The sequence below is a fragment of the Somniosus microcephalus genome, chromosome 18, assembly GCF_052327205.1.
Source record: "Somniosus microcephalus isolate GS21.2 chromosome 18, FLI_Smic_1.0, whole genome shotgun sequence".
NCBI classification, from domain to species: Eukaryota; Metazoa; Chordata; class Chondrichthyes; order Squaliformes; family Somniosidae; genus Somniosus; species Somniosus microcephalus.
In genome coordinates this window covers 43,359,899-43,385,327 of record NC_141004.1, presented here as the reverse complement: position 1 = coordinate 43,385,327, position 25,429 = coordinate 43,359,899, and the positions used below count along the sequence as shown (strand labels likewise).

Genomic DNA, 25,429 nt, shown 5'->3' with positions numbered 1-25,429 from the left:
ATTATAGGGTTAGAAAACAGATGCTGGGTAGAGAAATATATACCACTTGAGGCTGGACTATGCACATTTTCAATATAAGTAACAAATGGTTCAGTAAAATTGTCTTTACATTGCCTAACCACACGCAGACATAAATAAGCAAGCTGAATTGAAATTATTGGTCATTTTTTTGGATACACTCCAGAGTTGTCAGATATTGTAAAACTTCACTGGATTACAAATTGCAGGATACCTCTGAATTCTAGGACAAAGGGAACCCTAAAGCTTGAAAGTGAACTGTCTATTTTTTTAACCAATGCACACTAACCCTTTGTTAAAGTGCTTTTGTAATTCATTTGACTCACCTGCAACATATGTGATATTATCTCTGAATTCATATCAAGCCATAGAAAATATAACCTTTTACAGAAAATTCAGCACAGAGATAAATATTGCTCCTCTTTGGAAGTAACAAATATCAATTCATATTTGTTTTACACTCTGAAATTTCTACTTAAAGTTGAATCAATGTTAATAGTAACTAAGTAAAGTGTATAACAATGATCAGGTGTTGAGGAGATTCAAGTTGGGATCATTCTGTCAAATTAAGTCAAAAACATAGGGGTAACTTTCCAACATTGAGCTCCTAGGTGGGGAACCTCACCAACTGGCAGTACAGATCAGAAATTCTGGCCCAACTCTGTATCTCATTTTCTAACCATTTGAATGAATGATCAGAAAATCATGCACAGTGTTTCTGTTACATGCTACCAGCATGTGAGGCTCCTGGCAGAAGTGTAAAGTCGGAAAATTACTCTCAATGTCTCGTTTTTAGGTTTTGTGCTTAAAAAGGCAAGGGCTGAGATTGCTGGACAATGTTGGTGTGATTTGATTATGGCTCCCCTCAACAAATTCAGTTGATAATACATTTCCAGTTGAGCTTCAGAAACACAATCGGCTCTACTGCACCAGTCAGACCGATTTTCCATACTTTCCATTTTGTGATTCAAGACATATTAAATCCTTTACAATTGATAACAATATATTTTTATTATTGTTTGGTTTTATAGCTGATGCAATTATCTTCCCTTAAATTCTAATCCCTTAAATTGTTTCAGTAACATTAAATTCCTTGCCACAAAAATTCCTAGATAACCAACATTAGTTAAGTTAAGTGGTACCTTTTGTGCAGCCTTATTCTAATACATACTGCCAGTCTTTTTAAAAATATGCTGTACATTTTTGTAAACAGTCTGCAGCCAGTATTCATAATCCATCATCAACTAAATAAACATCATCTTTCAATCATTTTCCGCTATTGTCCTCAAACAACACCGCTTTGAATATACATTTATCATTTTGTGTGTAGATGGTGACACCATGTATCAGTACTGACACAAAAGTTAATCCTTTTCAGAAATATAGCAGATGAATGTCCACGGTTACACTCAGTACCTGCTTCATTTTGCTCTAGTCTTAATTGAGAGTAAGAACTGGATCTTTCTGTTTCCGTTCAGGGCCAATAAAAACAAAGGAATACAGCAGAAATGAGCTTGAAGTACCAACAGTCAGTTACTTTCTTTCTCACTAATCTGAAGTTTACCTACAGAAACTGACACTAGGAACGTATAATAGAATTATTACATGTCGAACGACTTATCAGTTACTGCTCATGATCTAAACATGACTGTTAGAAAAAGACCTTTCAAGAGAAACAGTAGCATAAGAAACCATTATCAGAAAAGAACTGAGTGTTGTACACCGCTAATGATCAATGCCATAAATCTTTTTCTTGATGTGCTGGCAAAGAGCCTGGAAGAGACTGATTGACATGTGGTTTTGCCCCAAATCTTTGAGGGCTCCATATAATGGAAGACAATTTGGTTTCACCAGGAATGTTAAAAGTACAGTAACTGGATAAAGACAATAGAGGAGATTTTCCTGGATCTGGGACAGCTGCACTGGATCGCCTGGGCACAGTGGAAATCGGAATCTTGTGCAAGTCGGAAAACATGCTTGCAAAGGAAGCCTCCCAATTCCCTGCTAGTCACTGCACCCAGGAAAGTCTCCACTGCTATTGCTTTCTGCAGACTCCCCATCTTTCAAAATTATAATATCGCTAATTATTTTAAATAATGCTCATCATTTGCAAATCGCACACAGTTCTTCTCTTTCCAGCATAATGTAAAGTTTTGCAGAGGTGTAGTACTTACTTTTTCTGCAGACTGTGCAGTCCCAAAAAATATTGGAATGAAGGCTAACCAGACAATGCAGGTGGTGTACATGGTAAATCCAATAGGTTTGGCCTCATTGAAGGTCTCTGGAACCCCTCTGGTTTTGATGGCATACACGGTGCATGTGACCATGAGGAGCATGCTGTATCCAAGTAAACAGATGAGAGACAGATCAGAAATATCACATTTGAGAATTCCACGAGCAAGCTGAGGATTGGCAGTCTTTTGGTCATCATAGTCTATGTAGGAGTGGGGTGGGTCAGCAATAAACCAGATACAGACTCCCAGCAGTTGCACGGAGATAAAACTGAAAGTTATCATAAGCTGAGAGGCTGGACTGATAAATCTGGGGGCACTGACTGATGTCTTGCCTTGCGCGAATATCCGATATATCCTGTTGGTCTTGGTGAGCAGGGCTGCGTAGCTGATACTCATACCCAATCCGAGGAAAATGCGTCGCATGGAACAGATGGCGACATCGGGCTGTGCTATCATAAGGAAGGTAATAGCATAACAGAGGAAAATCCCTGTGAGAAGCACATAACTTAATTCTCGTCCAGATGCTTTCACTATTGGCGTGTCATTGTACCGTATGAACGTTATGACAACAAACAATGTAGCAATGATGCCGATAATTGCAAAGAATACAGGCGCAACAGCCCAAGGGGAATACCATTCCAGTTTGACTATGGGAATTGGGCGGCATCCTGTGTGGTTCTCATTGGGTCGCATGTCAAAGTGACAGATCTTGCAGTTGTACTTATCCACCTGGTATTGGTAGCCATCACAGAGTTCACAGTGCCAACAACAAGGAATGCCCTTCACAACTTTTTTTCTCTCACCGGGTTTGCATGGGAGGCTGCAAATTGAAACTGGGATTTGCCGGGATCCTGATGGCCATTTCATTGTACGAATCTGAAAAAGTGACAAAAAGTGAAATAGTGTTAAGATGCCTGGTTAGGAACTGAAAGGTAATCGCAGCAATTCTGAATTACATTTAAAATCATTACTTGGAGAGTCTTCTTATTGACGATAATGGAATGATACAGCTTGGAACTTGTAATCCTCTCCTCACTGAGTTCATAACTTTAGCCGCCTTGCTTTGGAGAGCACTGAAAGGAAGCCAGGCACCTCCGCACAGGGAGGAATGGAAATCGAAGGGAAATCATTCCCAAGCTATCTTTACAAAGTTCCTACCAACGGGTTCTGGAGCTGCATTGGTAAAGCACTACGGGCAGGTGCCCATGTGCCAGCTCAGTCACTAGTGCCATGTAGTCCAGAGACCCCCAATTAGGAGAGAATAGGAGGGAATCTGAATGCACTTAAATGTCTTGTGCCTAGCGTGCATCCACAACACACCAGATGTTACAGTTCAACGTGTAACACTTTGTTACAGATGCCAAACAATCTTAAAGAAAAGTTTAAATGCCAGTCACTGATATTGTACATGTAATTTACAATTGCCCTCTGATTGATTTCAACAGCTTTAATTACCTGGAGTTGCCTAAGAGCTTTAAAGGGATAGGACAGGTTAGCAGCTAAATATCACAACCGTAGTCCGGACTACCTATGAGTATCCAGGAGAGCTTTAAGGTAAGAGAGAATTGTTTTTGAGATTGGGTTTACTTAATAATCTCCTAATGACTAAGTGAGTAAAATGTGGTACTAATTCAAACAGATCCGGGGAATCCCAGGTTCAATCCCTAGTATGCGCTGAGTTTGCCTATCGTATCTGGGGAAGCATTAGGAGTACAACAATTGGCCTCAGTTTCTCTGATCCATAGATGGTGGCTCTGAGAATGTGCCGGGTGGTGCATCGCATGGATAGTGGCCTGGACATCCAGGTGGGCCTCACAACCACCACATGGTCATCCCATCTCACCAGGAGGACCAGTGTCCATCTTACGCTGGGTCCATGAGTAGGCTCAGGGCACAGTAACGCTGATGTTTCAACTCCCCACCCCGACCGTGCCTCCCCATATGCCAATGATCTTGTAAGGGGTAGGCAGAGGCTTCACCCTCACAAGGTTAACTGGAATCTTTGGCACAAGGTCAGAACCTGGCATAACCGGGCCCTTGGCTATGTTCCGGCTGTTCCTTTTATATTTACGCCAGGAGTTCACCGGGACGGCCATGGATTTTTGGCCACATTTTATCCTGTACCTGATGGCAGTTCATTGAGTCTTGCTAAACTGCATGGCTACTAATATTAGGTGAGGACATGATATCGCATAAAAATCCCTACACAGTTGAATAGCAGGCTCATACACAAGGAATGGCTATTTGACAAGATACCGAAGGGAAGCCACTCTGGAGGGAGAAAAGTTGAAGTAAACATTTTAAAAGAAAAACAATGCTTGAATTATTTAACTAGTCCTTCAAAACTCAAACCTTCACACCATATCAGAATTTAAGTATTTGATCCTACTCAAGTGAATCTGACAGCTTCTCAGCCTTTATAGAGGCTGTATGATTGACGGGGAAGAAATGTCGAGAACCAAAGAGGAGAAAGCCCAATCTGGAGGCATGAAACAGGAGCTGTAGGAAAAGGGCATCCTGATTAGATAGATAGAATGATAGATAGATAGATAGAGAGAGACAGACAGACAGAAAGAATTGCATTTTTATAGCGTCTTTCATGACCACCGGATGTCTCAAAGCACTTTACAGCCAATGAATTACTTTTGAAGTGTAGTCACTGTTGTAATGTGGGAAATGCGGCAGCCAATTTGCACACAGCAAGGTCCCACAAACAGCAATGTGATAATGACCAGATAATCTGTTTTTGTTATGTTGGTTGAGGGATAAGTATTGGCCAGGACACTGGGGATAACACCCCTGCTCTTCTGCTATTCACTGGGAAAGGAGATGAAAGTGCAGGCTAACCAATGCATCTGTCACCTGTTTGATAAGTGTGTAGTAAACAGTTATCTGTAGGCAACATATTACCCAGAAATAAGCTATAGGCATAAAAGCATACCAATGAGGATAACCTGGCTAGCCACTGGCAGTGCTGTCCTAAGGTTGCAAGTTTCACTGCTGGTGACAAAGCTCTACCTTGCTGATTCACAGCCAACTGAGGCCCTTGTCTACAGTCATTAGCACTCAGATATGTCAGCGTCTGTGGTTTGGTGCCTGCTGATCTCCCTAGCATGTCTTATTTCATCTTTTATCACTTGATCCATAAAATATCATATTTGAGGAGGTTTAAAAACAAATGTACTATTAGGAGTTAAAAAGAATGTCTCCAATTTTTGCTGCTAAATATATATTAATACAAAATTCCAAAATATGGGACAAAATCATCATAAAAGCACTGTGAACACTGTAAAATAATGAAGGCAATTTAAAAGCTTCTTCATGCACAATTCATTTCAAATGAATTCTTGCAAAAATAAAAAGAGCAAGCCTAGTGTAAATATCACCAAGTTAGATGTGCTAGGTGTTTATTTAAATATTTTTGCATCAAATTTGGGGCATCAATGAGGCTAAGGCGTAAGGACTTCAGCTGGCTAAATACAAGAAAGCACCGAATTCCAGCCCCAGAAGGGATTTTGTGCAGCACCTGCTCTCCCAATTCAGCAATGCCTTTGTACTGATTGTGCATCTGCCCTTCTGGCACACAGTACTGCAGAACTGGCCTGATGTCCTTAAATTTCCATGGTGTTCTCCTGATCTCCTGCCAGAACTCTGACACTGGATCAGTGGAATGCCTGGAGAAATGGCTTAAACAACATTTTCAGATTAGAAAATACATATGACCAATGTTCCCTTTAAGCTGCGCGGCTGCTCTGGAGCTCCCGCGCAACCGGCTTACGGCTTTTAAAGGGAAAAATTGCGCCTGCGCGGAATTTTAAATGGGCCGCGCAGTCGGTTAAAGGGGCCCTGCGGCCCAAAACAAAATTAGAGGGGATATTACATATGACTCCTATAATATTTTAATAAACTCTACCACAAGTCCAAAACAGTATGATAATCATTCCACACACACAACAGCAAAATACCGCGGATGCTGGAAATCTGAAATAACAACAGAAAATGCTGGAAACACTCAGCAGGTCAGGCAGCATCCGTGGAGAGAGAAACAGAGTTAACGTTTAAGGTCTGTGACCTTTCTTCAGAACTGCAAAAAGTTAGAGATGTAACAGGTTTTAAGAAGGTGCAGAGGCAGGGAAAGGGGGGAGGGGAGGAAAGATTAAAAGGGACGATCTGTGCTAAGGTGGAAGGCAGGAGAGATTAAATGTTGCAAATGGAGATGGCAGAATCATCAACAGCTGCCACATGAAAAAATTTAGTCTGAAACTGTTGAACTCAATGTTCAGTCCAGAAGGCTGTAAAGTGCCTAATCGAAAGACGAAGTGCTGTTCCTCGAGCTTACGTAGAGCTTCATTGGAAAAGTGTAAAAGACCGAGGGCAGAGAGGTCAGAGTGGGAATGGAGCGGAGAATTAAAGTGACAAGCAACCGGAAGCTCGGGGTCACCCTTACGGGCTGAATGGAGGTGTTCTGCAAAGTGGTCACCCAATCTGCATTTGGTCTCCCCCAATGTAGAGGAGTCTGCATCGTGAGCAGCGAATACAGTATATTAAATGCAAGAAGTACAAGTAAATCGCTGTTTCACTTGGAAGGAGTGTTTGGGGCCCTGGACGGTGGGAAGGGGAGAGATAACAGGGCTGATGTTGCATCTCCTGCGCTCGCACGGGAAGGTGCCGTGGGGAGGAGAGGGGCTGTTGGGGGTGATTGAGGAGTGGACCAGGGTGTTGTGGAGGTAGTGGTCCCTTTGGAATGCTGAAAGGGGAGGGGCAGATGTGTTTGGTGGTGGGATCACGCTGGAGGTGACGGAAATGGCGGCGGATGATCCGTTGAATGTGGAGGCTGGTGGGGTTAAAGATGGGGACAAGGGGAACCCTATCATGGTTCTGGAAGTGAGAAGGGGTGAGAGCAGAAGTGCGGAAATGGAACGGACACGGTCAAGGGCCATGCCAACCATGGTAGAGGGGAATCCTCGGTTGAGGAAAAAGGAAGACATATCGGAAGCACTAGTATGGAAGGTGGCATCGTCAGAACAGATGCAGCAGAGACGGAGAAACTGGGAGAATGAAATAGAGTTCTTACAAGAAGCGGGGTGGGAGGAAGTGTAGTCCAAGTAGCTGTGGGAGTCAGTGTGCTTGTATTTGTCATTGGACAGCGATTTACTTGTACTTCTTGCAAGTTAGTATACTGTATCGCTGCGCACGATGCGGTCTCCTCTACATTGGGGAGACCAAACGTAGATGGGTGACCGCTTTGCGGAACACCTCCGTTCAGTCCATAAAGGTGACCCTGAGCTTCCGGTTGCCTGTCACTTGAATTCTTTGCTCCACTCCCACTCAGACCTCACCGTCCTCGGCCTCTTGCACTGTTCCAATGAAGCTCAACGTAAGCTCAAGGAACAGCACCTCCTCTTTCGATTAGGCACTTTACAGCCTTCTGGACTCAGCATTAAGTTCAACAATTTCAGACTATAATCTCTGCCCCTAATTTTTCACATGGCAGCTGTTGATGATTCTGCCATCCCCATTTGCAACATTTAGGCCTAAATATTCAGTTGCTTTGCGCCTCCTGTTAGTGCCTTAAGAGGGCGCTAACGGGTCGCAAAGCAACAAGCGCGGCGCCGCCAACGCCTCCTGCGAACTTCAGCGGGAGGTTAGCGGCAGCGGTAACTGTTAGCGTGTCGCGGCACTACGCCGCCGGCGATGATGTCATCGCCATGTGCAGCGCCCCGTTCGCGCCTCAGCCGCAATCTTCGGTACCGCCCCCTGACTTATAGAGTCAGAGTCATAGATTCATACAGCACAGAACGAGGCCCTTCGGCCCATCGTGTCCGCGCCGGCCATCAAGCCCTATCTGTTCTAATCCCATTTTCCAGCACTTGATCCGTAGCCTTGTATGCTATGGCGTTTCAAGTGCTCATCTAAATGCTTCTTGAATGTTGTGAGGGTTCCTGCCTCAACCACCCTTTCAGGCAGTGAGTTCCAGATTCCAACCACCCTCTGGGTGAAAAGGTTCTTCCTCAATTCCCCTCTAAACCTCCTGCCCCTTATCTTGAAACTATGCCCCCTGGTTATTGACCCCTCTACTAAGGGGAAAAGTTCCTTTCTATCTACGCCCCTTATAATTTTGTACACCTCAATCAGGTCCCCCCTCAGCCTTCTCTGCTCTAAGGAAAACAACACCAGCCTGTCCAGTCTCTCTTCATAGCTGAAGCGCTCCAGCCCAGGTAATATCCTGGTGAATCTCCTCTGCACCCTCTCCGATGCAACCACATCCTTCCTATAGTGTGGCGACCAGAACTGCACACAGTATTCCAGCTGTGGCCTAACTAGCGCTTTGTACAGCTCCATCATAACCTCCCTGCTCTTATATTCTATTCCTCAGCTAATGAAGGCAAGTATCCCATATGCCTTTTTAACCACCTTATCTACCTGTCCTGCTGCCTTCAGGGATCTACGTAGATGCACACCAAGGTCCTTCTGATCCTCTGTCCTTCCTAGGAGCCTACCATTCAATGTGTTTTCCCTTGCCTTGTTAGTCCTCCTAAAATGCATCACCTCACACTTTTCAGGGTTAAATTCCATTTGCCACTGTTCTGCCCATCTGACCAACCTATCTATATCGTCCTGTAGCCTGAGGCTTCCCTCCTCGCTATTTACCACTCCGCCAATTTTTGTGTCATCTGCAAACTTACTGATCATACCTCCTACATTCATATCTAAATCATTAATGTACACTACAAACAGCAAAGGACCCAGCACTGATTCCTGCGGTACACCACTGGGCACAGGCTTCCAGTCACAAAAACAACCTTCGACCATCACCCTCTGCCACTAAGCCAATTTTGGATCCAATGTGCCAAATTGCCCTGGATCCCATGGACTCTTACATTAATGATCAGTCTCCCATTCGGGACTTTGTCATAAGCCTTACTGAAGTCCATGTAGACTACAGCAACTGCACTACCCTCATCCACACACCTAGTCACCCCCTCGAAAAATTCAATCAAATTGGTTAGACATGATCTCCCCCTGACAAAGCCATGCTGACTATCCTTGATTAATCCTTGCCTCTCCAAGTGGAGACTAATTCTGTCCCTCAGAATCTTTTCTAATAATTTCCCTACCGCTGATGTTAGACTCACTGGCCTGTAATTCCCTGGTTTATCCCTACTACCCTTCTTGAATAATGGTACTACGTTAGCTGTCCTCCAGTCCTCTGGCACCTCCCCTGTGGCCAGAGAGGTTCTGAAAATTTGTGTCAGAGCCCCTGCAATCTCCTCCCTTGCCTCAAACAGCAGCCTGGGATACATCTCGTCTGAGCCTGGGGATTTATCCACTTTTAAGCCCACTAAAACTGCTAGTACTGCCTCCCTCTCAATACTAATTTGTTCAAGTATATCACAATCCCCCTGCCTGATTTCTATGCCTACATCGTCCTTCTCCATAGTGAACACAGATGCAAAATATTCATTTAAAACATCACCCACATCTTCCGGCTCTACACACAGATTGCCACTTTGGTCCCCAATGGGCCCTACTCTTTCCCTGGTTATCCTTTTTCCCTTAATATACTTATAAAACACCTTGGGATTTTCCTTTATTTTGCCCGCCAGTGTTTTTTCATATCCCCTCTTTGCTCTCCTAATTTCTTTTTTAAGTATCCCCCCTGCACTTTCTATACTCCTCTAGGGTTTCCACTGTTTTTAATCCTTTGGGGTCGATTTTCATTAAGTTGTCGGGAAGGAGGCGGGACTATAACTTTCGGGTTTTAGTCCCGCCTACATTGACGTCCGGCCAATCCACGCGATTTTCCCTTGATTGACCTTGTTTCAGCAGGCCAATTAAGGGCCACCCGGCAACAGGTGACGTCACAAACTGAAATTTCATCTGTCAAGAGTTCTTGACAGATGAAATATCAGTGCTTCACAGCTGTTTGAAACTGTCAAACACTGACAGTCTGACTTCTAACATGAGTCCTTCTACACAGACTCAGTTAGAACTCTCACCGGCACTAAAAGCTGAAGGCTGTCACTTTTGACAGATCGCAGCTATTCAGCTTTCAGTGCCGGCTGAGTGATGGACTCCCGACGCCTACAGGAAGAAAGGCTGTTAAGGTAAGTACAGGTAATTTAAACTTCTTTACACACTTTAGACACACCAAACACACTTACCTTTGCACTCATGCACACATCACTCACCTGAACACCGACATCGTAACCCCTCCAAGTCCTTCAACCCGACGGCCCGCCTGCTCTAACCTGGCATGGTTTGGAGCCGTCGGGAATCCCACACGACACCCCTCAAAATGGGGATTAGGCTAAAAACTGCCTGTTAACTACCTGTTACCAGGCAGTTAATTGGCACTAATCCCTTCCCGCCTCTGGTCGGCGGGTCCCAGTGCGGGGCGGGTACCCGCCTCCTCTGAAACTTACATGGAGGCGGGATGGTGTCGGGACCCCCGAATTCAGGATTTTTGCCCCCCGCCCGCCTAAAAGCCCACCTCACGGCACACTGTAAATCTAGGCCTTTGTATCTGCCAAAAGCCTCCCTTTTTTTTCCTAATCCATTCTTGTATATCCCTTGACATCCAGGGTTCCCTGGGCTTGTTGGTCCCACCCTTGACCTTTACGGGAACATGTTGGCATTGTACTCTCTCTATTTCCTTTCTGAAAGACTCCCACTGCTCTGATGTGGATTTTCCTACAAGTAGCTTATCCCAATCCACTTTGGCCAGATCCTGCCTTATCATATTAAAATCAGCCTTCCCCCAATTTAGAACCTTTATTTCCGGTCCATCTTTGTCCTTTTCCATGACTACCTTAAATCTCACCGAATTATGGTCACTGTCAGCAAAATGCTCTCCTACTGATACTTCTACCACTTGCCCGGCTACATTCCCTAGAATTAGGTCCAGTACCGCCCCCTCTCTTGTAGGACTTTTTACATGCTGGCTCAAAAAGCTCTCCTGGATGCACTTTAAGAATTCCGCACCCTCTAAGCCTTTCACACTCTGACTATCCCAGTTAATATTGGGGAAGTTGAAATCCCCTACTATTATTACCCTATTATTTCTACACTTCTCTGAGACTTGCCTACATATCTGTTCCTCTATCTCCCCCTGACTGTTTGGGGGCCTATAGTACACTCACAGCAAAGTGCTTGCACCCTTTTTGTTTTTAAGTTCTACCCATATGGCTTCATTAGAAGAACCTGCTAAGATATCATCCCTCCTTACAGTAGTAATTGACTCCTTGATTAATATTACGACACCCCCCTCCTCTTTTACACCCCCCTCTGTCTCACCTGAAGATTCTATATTGAGCTGCCAGTCCTGCCCCTCCTTCAACCATGTTTCTGTGATAGCAACAATATCATACTCCCATGTGTTCATCAACACCTTCAACTCATCTGCCTTACTCACAAGACTCCTTGCATTAAAATAAATGCCATCCAGCCTTGCTGTACTCCCTTGTGCCATTACATATTTGCTCTGCCTTCCAGGCTGACTTGTTTTTTCCTCTATATTTGGCTGTGCATCAACCCCTACTGTAGCTCCACTCTGTATCCCATCCCCTTGCCATGTTAGTTTAAACCCCACCCCAACAGCACTAGCAAACCTGCCCACAAGGATGTTGGTCCCGTTCCGGTTTAGGTGCAACCCGTCCGACTTGTACAGGTCCCACCTTCCCCAGAAGCAGACCCAGTGATCCAGGAAACTAAAGCCCTCCCTCATGCACCAACTCTTTAGCCATGCATTCATCTGCTCTATCCTCCTATTCCTATACTCACTAGCACGTGGCACTGGGAGTAATCCAGAGATTATAACCTTTGAGGTCCTGCTTTATAATCTGCTACCTAGCTCCCTAAATTCTTGTTGCAGGGCCTCATCCCTCTTTCTACCTATGTCATTGGTACCAATGTGAACCACGACCTCTGACTCTTCGCCCTCCCACTTCAGAATGTCCTGCAGCCATTCAGTGACATCCATGACCCTGGCACCAGGGAGGCAACATACCATCCTGGAGTCACGTCTACGGCCACAGAAACGCCTATCTGTTCCCCTTACAACAGAATCCCCTATCACTATTGCTTTCCCACTCTTTCTCCTCCCCTCCTGTGCAGCTGAGCCACTCGTAGTGCCACGGACTTGGCTCTTGCAGCATTCCCCTGAGGAACCATCTCCCCCAGCAGTATCCAAAATGGAAAATCTGTTGGCGAGGGAGATGGACCCAGGGGACTCCTGCACTACCTTCCTAGTTCTTTTACTCTGTCTGGCGGTCACCCATTCCCTGTCTGCCTGTGCACTCTTTACCTGCGGTGTGACCACCTCGTTAAATGTGCTATCCATGAAGATCTCAGCTTCGCGGATGCTCCACAGTGACTCCAGCCAAAGCTCCAGCTCCGAAATGCGGATTTCGTGTAGCTGCAGCTGGAGACATTTCCTGCACATGTGTTCGCCCTGGACACCGAAAGTGTCCCTGAGTTCCCACATAGCACAGGAGGAGCACTCCACGCTGCCAAGCTGCCCTGCCATGTCCTACCCTTAATTTACTCCCTTTACTTCCTTTAAATTAAAGAATATTAAATACACTAGGGACCTTATTTCACTTTAAACACTACTTACTCTAAACTAGAGACCTTACTTTTACTTCAATGACTGGACTGTAGAAATACTCACCAGGTCCTACTTACCAATCAGCTCCTTCCCTGGTTGTGAAGTCACTTTAGCGGTTTCGCAGATGTTGTTGTTGGACTACTCCCGCTCTCGGACTCTTTCCCAACTCGCAGCACTGCGCTGCAACGCTCCTTTATGGCCGCTCCGCTTTCTCTCGGGTCCCGCTGCCGCTCCCACACAGGTCTGCCTGCTCCGGACACTATGTCCGACGGGGTCAAGGGGGCCTACCTGCAGCCAGGGCGGTGCAAATTAAAGGGGCGGTGCTAGGCGGCCATTTTTGTTGCTGGTCGCCTGCCAGCACCTGCCCCCGTTGCCATCGTCGGCCTCCTGAGCAGCCCCCCTGCAGAGTGCCGGTTGCATTCCATGAGCCCGGCACTCCTCTTGAGTGCCGGGCTCTGTTGCTGGCACTCCGATCCCTGGTGGCCCAGCTGGGCCCCGGGTTATGCTGTGCTAGGCTCCTCCCCTTTAATGAGGGGAGTAAGGCCTGCAGTACTGCGATGCGACGTGCTGCAGCGCGTGGCGTTGCGGTACGTAGCATCGCGAGATTCACTCACATTGCTTCCAGTAGCGCCCCGCTTCCCTCTTGGGGCACTACTGGTGAATTTTGGCCGCGGGGCGCTAATATTTTCGGGGCGCTAAAAGTAGCGACCCAATTTTTCCCCCTTAATCTCTCCTGCCTTCCACCCCAGCACAGACTGTCCCTTTTGTTATTTCCTTCCCTCCCCCCCTTTCCCTACCTCTGCACCTGCTTAAAACCTGTTACATCCCTATCTTTTTCCAGTTCTGACAAAGGGTCACAGACCTGAAACGTTAACTCTTGTTTCTCTCGTCAAGGATGCTGTCCGACCTGCTGAGTGTTTCCAGCATTTTCTGTCATTATTTCATGATAATCATTCCCGTTGATTTTGGATTCTAATGCTGTTTGTTTTGGCAGCGGATGAGGCAGCCACTGCACTCCAGTGGGAACTTCTTGCATAAATGATAATCGGGGTCCTATGGCGTCAATAGGACCCCAATGGCATTTCCTGATGTATAGAAGCAGGTCTACAGCTGATGTGCTTCAGATAAGTGTAAAACTTTCCTTTGTGGGAATACCACGATCAGTGTTCCTCTGGGCTCCACAGGGAAAACCACAGCCTCCCCTGCACCTTTTTCATGCGCATTCCTAATGGGACAATATCAGGCCTAAGGGAAGCAAAAATCAGCATAGATCGTGCTTCAGCTGTCAACTGTGTGTGTGTCTGTGTGTGTGCACGCATGTACTAGCCAAGGACAAGATTGGCATTGCTTATAACGACCTGCTTAGTTGAAAAGTGTACTGCAACAGCACTCTCTAGACTCAGACTCCCCATAAAAATATTTCTCCTAACCCCTCAGTTTGTTCTTTTATGGCCTCTAGTTACATCTCATCGACCAATGAAAATAGCATTTCCTAACTTATCTTATTAAAACCCCTCATAATTTTCTACACCGCCATCGGATCTCCTTATCTCTCTCTGCTCCTCCACTCCTTTATAAATTTTACCATTTAGTGCATATGTACTCTCCTTCTTCATCATGTCAAATTGAATCATAGAATTCATAGAAATTTATGGCACAGAAGGAGGCCATTCAGCCCATCGTGTCTGTGCTGGCCGAAAAAGAGCTACCCAGCCTAATCCCACTTTCCAGCTCTTGGTCCGTAGCCCTGTAGGTTACAGCACTTCAAGTCACCTCACATTTCTTCGCCATAATTTTCATCTGACATCCACCTGCTGAATCTACCAATGTGTCTCTATCCTCCTGAAGTCACTTACAATCCTTTACAAAGTTAAGCACCTTACGTAACTTTAAAATGTGCAGTTTTTTGCCTGGTCATATTAATGACAGCACCATATCATGATCTTCCTCAGGGATGCATTCAAAATGGACTTCAAGATGGACTCCAATAATTGCATTTGGACCGATGTTCTGTGTAGCTTGTGAAAAATCATGTGTGGTGGTGGCTGATCAGAAATAGAAATAAGATTTTAGAAATAGCTGTAATGGATTACTTGATCATATTTTTTTCGAAACTGTAAGATAGTGAGATTTGGCAATGGAATGAAAGAATGAATAATCTGATAAATTGCAACTGCTTTCAGGTTAAAAATTCATTGCTACTTTTATAATATCTGCAAGTTGTTTACTGGAACCTTGTAATTCCCTTGTAAAATACAAAACAACTGTTGTGTAAAATGTAGCTTATAGCAATCAACGTAATATAAATAGAAACCTGGTAAGTGACATCGAATGTACTGTTTACTAATTATCTGAGCTCCTTAATATGACTGGGGGTACAACTTTCCTTTGGCATCAGTCCATTTAAACTGACTGGGTTAATGGCTGGGCAAAACTAGCCCACACATGAAGGTAGTAACAAGTGCGTTAGGCGTTGGTCCATGAATTTCACCAATCAGAAGTTCTAACCTACAGTGCAGTCACTGCTGAGTGGCATCAAAGGTACTTTTGAGCCACATCATTGCACTGTTCTGACTTAGAAGGTTACCCTGAAGGTGCAATGGGGGAGGATAAAAATCAATAAAGAAATAAAACTAAATAAATACAGATAAAATGAATCGTTTATATATCTTCATTTTACCAAATGCCTTAAAGTCAACGTTTTGTGCAAATTAATTGCCCATCAATTGCCTATTGTACAGTTTTATTATATGGCAACATAATATTCTCGTGGCAAAAGAAATGTTCATTTAAGGCAGCACGGTGGCATAGTGGTTAGCACTGTTGCCTCACAGCACCAGGGACCCGGGTTCGAATCCGGCCTCGGGTGACTGTCTGTGTGGAGTTTGCACATTCTCCCCGTGTTTGCGTGGGTTTCCTCCGGGTGCTCCGGTTTCCTCCCACGGTCCAAAGATGTGCGGGTTAGGTTGATTGGCTATGATAAATTGACCCTTAGTGTTAGGGGGATTAAATACGTGGGGTTACGGGGATAGGGTGGGATATGTGTTGGTGTAGGGGATACGGGGATCGGGTGGGATATGTGTCGGTGCAGGCTCGATGGGCCGAAATGGCCTCTATCTGCACTGTGGGGTTTCTGTGATTTCTGTGGAACTCAGAGTGGAAAAATGTCTGCTGCGCTGTAAAAATATATTGTTTCACAGTTAACAATGGCTGTGGTCAGAGTAAATCCAGGTCAGTAGCATTATAATGTGAACAGATTCATATAAAATGAAACAAAAAGGTTTTTTTTTGCCTCCAGGCACTTGTAGCAAGTGACATCGCTGCAGGGAAAAACTTGTGCTTAGCTGCATCATTAAAGGCAAAACTGGTACTCATGTAATTCTAAATCAATTTACATGCTTAACACAAGACTTTATTGTTTTTAAAGTCAATATATGGAGTCATCCCATATATGGAATAAAACAGCCCGAGTAAAAACCGAGTTCCACATTGTTAGTTAAAGTATGTTTTTTTTAATGCTGTAAAATAATGTTCTATTATAACAATTTTTTATACAGAAGCTGTGATGCAACCGACAGTCCCTTTACCCTGTGGGAAAGCCAGTGACACATTCCATGTGTTGTGTGCCTTATTGTCATTGCGGCTCTATAATTTTCAGCTCTGTGCAAATTTGGGTCTGCCATTGATACTTCCTTGTCTTCAGTGGTGTCAACCGCTCCTGTAAGCAGTCTGAGCATCTTACGTTAATGAGAATTGACACACACTGCCAGTTTTCTATTTGCACAACAGTGTTAACTGGGGCATAACAATAGTATCTTATTTGCAACTTGAAGTAGATATTTGTGCCTTTCACACGTGCATTTCTTCGATCTCTCTGAAGGCAGATACGTGGTGAGAGAAGACATGACGTAACTCATAAAGATACTCTATTTCACATTGCGTGAACATGCAGAGCAACAGGTATGAGCGGATTCACTTAGTTCAACTTATCTTTGCATAATAATATTGCAATAATGAACTTATTATGCTTCCCTGCATAAGTGGGTCATCCTACTTAACCAACTCCTTTCTAACTGACCCCGCAATGTATCCTTTATGCAGCCTTTTGATGGGTCTCGCTACTTCGCAGCTTCTCTGTAAAATCCTGACTTCCTCATGCAGCAGCCTAACTGTATCCCAGTCTATATTTTAGAGGGATAATTTTCACCCCTCTGCCCAGCAGGAATGGGGCGGGCAAGCGTTAGATGGCGGGGAGGTGCGTGCCACATTCCCAATACTTTCCCGCACCCCACCAATTTTATTTGCTGGAATTTAGACACAGGGAGGCCGCCCACCTCAGAGGAGTGGATGTCCGATCAAAGGAGGCCCAGGTAATTGATTTTTTAAAACCAACATTTTTCAAAGGCTCTTTTTGGGCCAGAAAAAGTAGGAGTGCTCCTCCTGGCCCCATTAAGATACCTCAGGCCTTCCCTGCCTCGGGCATCCCCCCTCCCCCCAATTGCGGACATGCCGACCCTCCTCCAGTCATTACTTACCTTGCTGGGGACCATTTCCGTGGGTTCCCTGGTAGAAGCCTGAGCCCCCGCACCAATTTTGATTCCCGCCCACCAGCAGTGGTGGCTTTGGGTGGAGATCAGAGTCAAGGCATGTTAATGAGGCCCGGGAGATAAAATCACCTGGGCCTCGCTCTCCAGCAGGCCAGTCGGCTCGCCACTTGCTTTAGCTCCTGCATCCCCACTTCATGTTCCACTGTGATAAATCCATTAAGTGGAACAAGAACAAGGAATCAAAGAGGCGATATCGTAGAATTAACACGAGTACTTTATTAACAACTGGGAAACACGTTTACAGACAGCCTGCATCAGCATCCTGGCATTCCACCTTGTGCTGACCTATGCAGGAAGCAAACCTCTGACCTTAACAGGAAGCAAACCTCTGACCTTAGTAGCAGCATTGGCTACAGCACCACCTGGTGGATAACCTTAATCATAACATCCCAGATTACTATATCCCTTCCCCCCTTAAGATTTCAGTATGAATTTCTTAACAAACAACCATTCCTGAGGGTCACATAAGGAGTCTCCATTCATCATGTTCCATACTTGATGAAGCTAACAGTTCAGTATCAATCTCTCTGGTGGCTTGCGAGTCCTTTGTGAACATCTAACAGTAAAGTCCCTGCTTGTTTGTGGTGAAGCCACCAGCTGCTCCTGAGCAGTGCTCAGAGTATCTGACTCTGCAACGATGGTTTCCTCTTGACGGATAGGTTCCTGTGGAATTATCTCGGTCCCTGGTGGTGGCACCACAGATGCACTTGGATAACTGGGGGCAACCCTGTCTTCAGTCATTGCATCTGGAACCTTCATTTCAATTTCCCCTTGTCTGGGAAGTATCTGATCTACATGTCTGCGTACTACCCTACCATCTCCCAACATGACCTTGTATGATACTGGACCTGTCATTGAGTCTATGAAGCCAGGAATCCACTTTGGTCCATAACTGAAATTCCTGGTAAGGATCGCATCTCCTTCTCCAAAACTTCAGCTCTTTGTTCTTTTGTGATGGTCCTCTTTTTGTTTGTTTTGTCGGTTTTCCATTTTCCTTTTTAGGTCTGGGTGGACAAGGTCAAGAGTGGAGCGTAGTCTACGACCTAATAACATCTCAGCAGGAGAGAGTCCTGTGGTGGATTGAGGTGTTATTCTGTAGCTGAACAGAACCCGTGACACTTTGGCTGCTAAACTCCCTTCTGCACTTTTTTTCATCATCTCCTTAAATGTTTGTACGGTTCTCTCCGCAAGTCCATTCGAGGACGGATGATATGAAGCCAAGGTCACCTGCACTATGCCATTTTTTCTCAAGAACTCTTTTGTCTCTGTACTCACAAAACAAGTGGCATTGTCACTCACCATGATCTCCGGTAGCCCTTGATTACTGAAGCTCCGACACAGGCAGTCTATAGTAGTAGTGGCGGAAGCAGAATTTACAGGATAAACATCCATCCATTTGGAATGTGCATCAATGATTATGAGGAACATTTTCCCCATGAATGGACCCACATAATCTAAGTGCAATCTTCTCCATGGTTTATCTGGCCACTCCCAGGGGTGGAGAGGAGCCGCTGTTGGTGCCTTCCGGTGTTCCTGACAAGTGCTGCATGTCTTGACTAGATTTTCTATCTCCTCATCTAGCTTTGGCCACCACAAGTAACTCCTAGCCAAGGCTTTCATACGCGAGACCCCAGGATGACACTGATGTAGTTGCTCTAGGATAGACTGTCGTGCTGGCCGTGGAATAATCACTTGTGCTCCCCACAACACGCAACCATCCTGCACACTCAGCTCTGTTTTCCTGACACTGTAGGGTGTGAAGTCAGCCCCTTCCGGATGCTGTGGCCATCCCCTCACCACATATTCTTGAACTCTAGACAGTACTGGATCTTTACCTGTCCATGTTCTTACTTGCTCTGCAGTCACAAGTGCCGTGTCAGTGTCCTCCAACATCAAAACTCTGTCCTCTGGAGCTGCACGGATAGGTGTGCCTGGCAGTGGAAGACGGCTCAAGGCATCTGCGTTCCCATGGTACTTGCCCGCCTTGTAGACAATGACCTACTCATATGCCCTCAACGTCACTGCCCACCTCTGGATCCGGGGCGACACCATCTGTGGAACTGCTTTCATTTCATTGGAAAGAGAGAGAAGAGGTTTATGATCAGTGCATATGGTGAACTTCCTGTCATATATGTACTTGTGGAACCTCTGTAACCCAAACATTACTGCTAACCCCTCTTTGTCTAACTGGGAATAGTTTTTTTCCGCTGGTGTTAGAGTTCAGGACATAAACCCTATTGGTCTTTCAGTTCCATCTTCCATGCAGTGTGAAAGAATTGCCCCCACCCCGTAAGGTGAAGCGTCACAAGAGAGAATGATGTCTTTCTCTGCATTGTAGTGAACCAGCACATCCGACGACAGCATCAGTTTCTTGGACTGTTCAAATGAAACCCCCTGCTCCTCTCCCCACTGCCACTGTGTCTCCTTGTGCAGTAGTTGTGAAGAGGTGCTAACACAGTTGACAAGTTTGGTAAAAACCTGTTCTAATAGTTCAGCAGTCCCAGGTAAGCTTTTAACTCAGCCACATTTGTCAGAGCAGGGGCGTCCTGCAGTGCTTGTACCTTCTCCTTGAGTGGATGGAGCCCGGTGGCATCCACTCTATGTCCCAGGAACACTGCCTCATTCCCCAGGAAAGTGCACTTACTCCTCTTGAGCCAGAACCCTGCCCACTCCAATCTCTGTAGTACCTCTCTCAGAGTGCTCAGATGCTGCTGGCCGGTTCTTCCCGTCACCAGAATGTCATCCAGATAGATGGAAACATGTGGAATCCCTTGCAGTACACCTTCGATTGTCCTCTGGAAGATAGCTGGACTAGATGAGAGTTCCTTGAATTAAACTTGAACCGCTGTACAATCTCACTAGGCTTAGGGTTGAAATGTTCTTTTAGCAAAGCCACTAACTCAATAAATGATTTGTCTCCAGGCTTTTCAGGACTGAGCAGATTTTTCATCAAACTGTAGGTTTAGCTTCCCACTAAACTAAGCAGAATGGCTTTCCTTTTTCCGGCATCATTTATTTCATTTGCTTCGAAAAAATAACCCAACACTTCACAGTATTCTTCCCAGGTTTGAGCTTGAATATCAAAAGCGGAAACCGTTCCTACCGTGGCAGCCATGCTCTCTTCCAGCTTGTAGCTAACTTTAGCTTGTGATTTTATTGTTTAAACGTCCTGGCAGACTTTTCTTCTTTATGCAGGGTCCTTAAGTTGCCTCGTCACCAAATGTGATAAATCCATTAAGTGGAACAAGGACTCAAAGAGGCGATATCGTAGAATTAACACGAGTATTTTATTAACAACTGGGAAACACGTTTACAGACAGCCTGCATCAGCATCCTGGCATTCCACCTTGTGCTGACTTATGCAGGAAGCAAACCTCTGACCTTAACAGGAAGCAAACCTCTGACCTTAGTAGCAGCATTGGCTACAGCACCATCTGGTGGATAACCTTAATCATAACATCCCAGATTACTATATCCACGTTAAAATTGGTCCTTATATTTCTCACTGTTCACTGCCACAAAAAGGATCACAGAGTTTGGAAGCCAGCCCTGCACCTGAACACAATAGACTGATTACAGAAACAAAAGGGATGACAGGTATGTTTATATTTTAATGGGTGCGAGGTGTTTAACGATTGCAGATTCGGGCTAATACATTGATTATTTACAATCTATGGGAAAATAAGTTCAAAGTTAGCTCAACACCAACCCATCAATCGCAGCATTTTTAAAAAACTTTTGCGACTATACTATGCATTTAAAAACCCAACATTAAATGTAACTCTTTTGCCAAATCCTTTGGGTTAAAATAGTAACAACAACAAAAATCAAAATGTGCCATATCCCCCTCCCCTTGTGTCGAGCTCTCAGAGGCGAGCTCTATGGCTTGTGAAGGCCATGGGCTCCTCACTAGATGGCATTGAGGCATCTGGTTGAACACCTGTGTGACAGTTTGCCTGTGCTCACAAGGCCATAAAATGCATATCACACGCACCTCGCTGCTGGAGAGCGTTACGCAAAAAAGTTTCGCCACAGTACTTTATGAAGTGACCACTTTTTAAACCACACAATGAAATTTTGCCAGCAAAAAGATGCTGGTTTCTGAGACACTGATCACCCATGTAAAACACAAACATACTTGTCATCCCTTGTGTTTCCGTAATCAGTCTATTATGTTCAGGTGCAGGGCTGGCTTCCAAATACTACAGGGATTCTTGTCTGCACGGAAAAAACTCTACTTAAATTTACTTTACATAGCAAAAATGGTTCTCGCCCTAACGAGCAGTCTTGATCAGCTCTCTCAACAGATACGAGCACTCCAACCCTGGAGTAATGGGATGATATAAGCTGCTTTTCAGCATATGTTGACTGTAAAAATTAACTAGCTATGAAAGAGTATTTAGCATTACAGTTGCAATGTACCATATCATCTTGGCTTCATGTAGCTTTTTGATAGCACACAGGAAAGTGGCAATGGAATATATAGCAACACTTTGGGAAAAGACTCATCAGGAGCTAGAAGCCCTGTTAATGATCCTTTTGCAGTTCATTTAGCTGTTGAACTCCGGAATTCCCTTCCTAAACACCTCCACCTCTCTCTCCTCCTTTAAGACGCTCCTTAAAACCTATCATTCTGGTCAAGCTTTTGGTCACCAGATCTAATATCTCCTATGAGGTTCGGTTTCAACTTTGTTTGATAAGACTCCTGTGAAGCACCTTAGGGCATCTTACTATGTCAAAGGCGCTATATAAATGCAAGTTGTTGTTGTTGTTAAAGCTAACCCTGGTCTTCCCATTAATATTCCAGACTCGCTTCTTACTTTTCTAGCAGATTAATTCTGATGGCCATTGTTACAGCACTCTGTAATACTTTGCTGAAAATAAACCATTCACATTTGGAAACTATGCAGACCAGTACTCCCCACACCAGATACAACTGACATGGGAGCTCCAATGCATTCTTGACCTTTCCTCCAATGTATTCTTGACCTTTCCTCACCTTTGTTTGTTTCATATTCCTATCCTTTAAGGTTTTGGCTCATTCCAATCTATTTTGTTGTCAAGCAGTGGCTTCAACTGCTTCTGGTGAACTACAATCATATAATTAGATCCTAGTGGCCTCCTGAAGAGTGAGCACATAGATGCTCTTAAGGCACTGGTTCTTATTTAGCTAAAAGGAGAGCACATCAGCATGCAACGACCAAACACGTGCCAGCTCTGATTCATGGTTGGTACATAAAATGGCCCGTATTTTCCGATCGGAGGCTTCCTGCATGCAGAGGCCCCCGATCAGGAAAAAATCTACGCCCTTACCTAAGGGCTGCAGTGGTCTGGCCATTTCCGATCCTGGGCCTCTCCAGTCAAAATGCGCAGGGCCCAGGTATCCCAGGGGCCCATGCAGTTCGCAAGCATCCCTGGGATCACGTGGGCCAAGGGGAACCAACGGGAGAAGGGAATCCCCCTTCATACTTTTGACAGCTTCGACCTGTCAAAAGTATGAATTGGGATAACTAAAAAAAAACACCAAAACATTAAAACATTTTTTTTAATCTCGTTTTAAAAATTAATTAAAATTACATTAAATTAAATATTTTAAACAAAAATTTAATTTTTTGAAAAAATAATTAAAATTTTTTACGGGGCTAAAAATAAATGTACCTTTTTTAAAAAAGTATTTTAAAATTAAAAATGAGTGAAAATTAAAAATTTTTTTTTTTTTTAACTCTTATGCTGGTAAAAGCAAGCCTTACACTTGCCTTTACCAGGCGTAAGATTTTTAAAGGTTTTCAGTAGGCGGAGGTTGTGCAGAAAGCGGAACTCTCCACCCGTAGAGGCCATTCTCCAGGGCAGGTGTCATCGGAAATGCCGGTTTTCAGCGCATGTGCTTTGCATGCCTGAAACTGGCACTTGCGAGTTCCCTACGCATGTGTACACACCTCGTACCCACCCATAGGGATCGGAAAATACGGGCCAATATAATATAGATTTTCGGCTTGTAATAATAATAATAATAATAATAATCAACTTTATTGTCATTGTTAGTGCACAAGTGCAGTACAACGAAATGTAGGCTTGCGGCTCCCGAGAGTGTACATTTAGATTAAGACATTTAAACATTCAACATTCATTTGGCTTGTAATACATTAACATAAACATAGTAAAGTGCATTGGCAGATGTGCAGGCTTTAGAGTTTATTTGCGGAGTTCAGTAGGATGACAGCCCTGGGAAAGAAGCTGTTCCTAAATCTGGTCGTTCGGGTGCGAATGCATCTGTAGCGTCTCCCAGATGGCAGGAGGGCGAACAGGCTGTGGCTGGGGTGGGTAGGGTCTTTAATGATGGTCCGTGACCTCCGTAAACAGCGTTTCTGGTATATGTGCTCTATGGTCGGTAGCCGGGTGCCAGTAATGCGTTGGGCAGTTTTGACTACCCGCTGCAGGGCTTTCCGGTCATAGTAACTACAGCTGCCATACCATACTGTGATACAGTTCATCAGGATGCTCTCTATTGTGCAGCGGTAAAAGTTAGAGAGGATCAGGGGTGACAGGTTACATCCCTTCAGCCTCCTTAGGAAATATAGGCGCTGCTGGGCCTTCTTCACCAGAGAGGAGGTATTGAGGGACCAGGAGAGGTCTTCCGTGATGTGGACTCCGAGGAACTTAAAGCTGTCCACCCTTTCCACCACAGCCCCATGGATGTGGATGGGGGTGTGACTTCCGCCTTTAGACTTCCTGAAGTCCACAATGATTTCTTTGGTTTTCTTGATGTTAAGGGCCAGGTTGTTATCGGCGCACCACTTCACGAGATGCTGGACCTCCTCCCTGTAGGCTGACTCATCGTTGTTGGTGATCTGGCCTACCACCGTGGTATCATCCGCAAACTTGATGATGGTGTTGAAACCATGAACAGCCACACAATCGTGGGTGAAGAGGGAGTAGAGGAGGGGGCTCAGCACACATCCTTGTGGGGCCCCCGTGTTCAGGGTCGGGGGGGGGGGGGAGGTGTGGTTACCTAATTTGACAGACTGGGGTCTGTTTATTAGGAAGTCCAGGGTCCAGTTGCAGAGGGAAGTGTTCAGGCCAAGAGTGTGGAGTTTGGTGGCCAGCTTGTTGGGGACGATAGTGTTGAATGCTGAGCTGTAGTCTATGAACAGCATTCTGATGTAGGTCTCTTTACCATCTAAGTGATTCAGTGCAGAGTGTAGAGCAGTTGTGATTGCACCCTCCGTTGATCTGTTTGCACGATAGGCAAAGTGGTGTTGGTCAAGAGAGGCGGGAACACTGGCTTTGATGTGAGCCAGGACCAGTCTCTCGAAACACTTCATTATGATGGGTGTGAGTGCGACAGGTCGGTAGTCGTTCAAACACGTCACAGCCGTTTGCTTTGGCACAGGAATAATGGTAGCGGTCTTGAAGCATGTAGGGACTACTGCCTGGGCCAATGACAGATTGAAGATGGTGGTGAAGACATCAGCCAGCTGATCAGCACATTCCTTGAGTACCCATCCAGGGATGCTATCAGGTCCAGCAGCCTTACGTGTGTTCACTCCGCGTAGAACACCCCTTACGTCGGAGGTCGACAGAGTGAGCACCTGGTCTTCCGGGGGTGGCAAGGCTTTGGTAGCCGGCTCCCTGTTGTCCCTGTCAAAGCGAGCGTAGAAGTTGTTAAGCTCCTCCGGAAGGGAGGCATCGCTAACCGGGGGGCTGGTGTGTTTGCTCTTGTAGTCAGTGATGGACTGGATGCCTTGCCACATGCGCCATGGGTCCGAGTTGTTGTGGAAATGATCCTCTATCCGCAGTGTCCGTTTCCTTTTGGCAGTCCTGATACCCTTTTTTAGGTTGGTCGTAGCTGCACTGGTCAGATTTCCCCGAATGTGGGGTTTCTGACACACATAAAAAAGTGTCAGCCAGCTCCACACAATTTTCCCTCGAGTGGCCAATTAATTCCCAGCATGTGGGAAGCC

At 45.2% G+C, this 25,429-nt stretch overlaps 1 protein-coding gene across 1 annotated transcript in view; it reads right to left on the bottom strand.

The window, feature by feature from the left end:
• LOC147105243 (metabotropic glutamate receptor 4-like) overlaps window positions 1-25,429 on the bottom strand; it is a 1,649,895-nt gene that overhangs the window by 458,875 nt on the left and 1,165,591 nt on the right. The window contains exon 8 of the mRNA XM_086011400.1: window positions 2,193-3,128. Within this exon, the coding sequence (XP_085867526.1) occupies window positions 2,193-3,128 (936 nt within the window). The remainder of the gene's footprint in view (window positions 1-2,192; window positions 3,129-25,429) is intronic.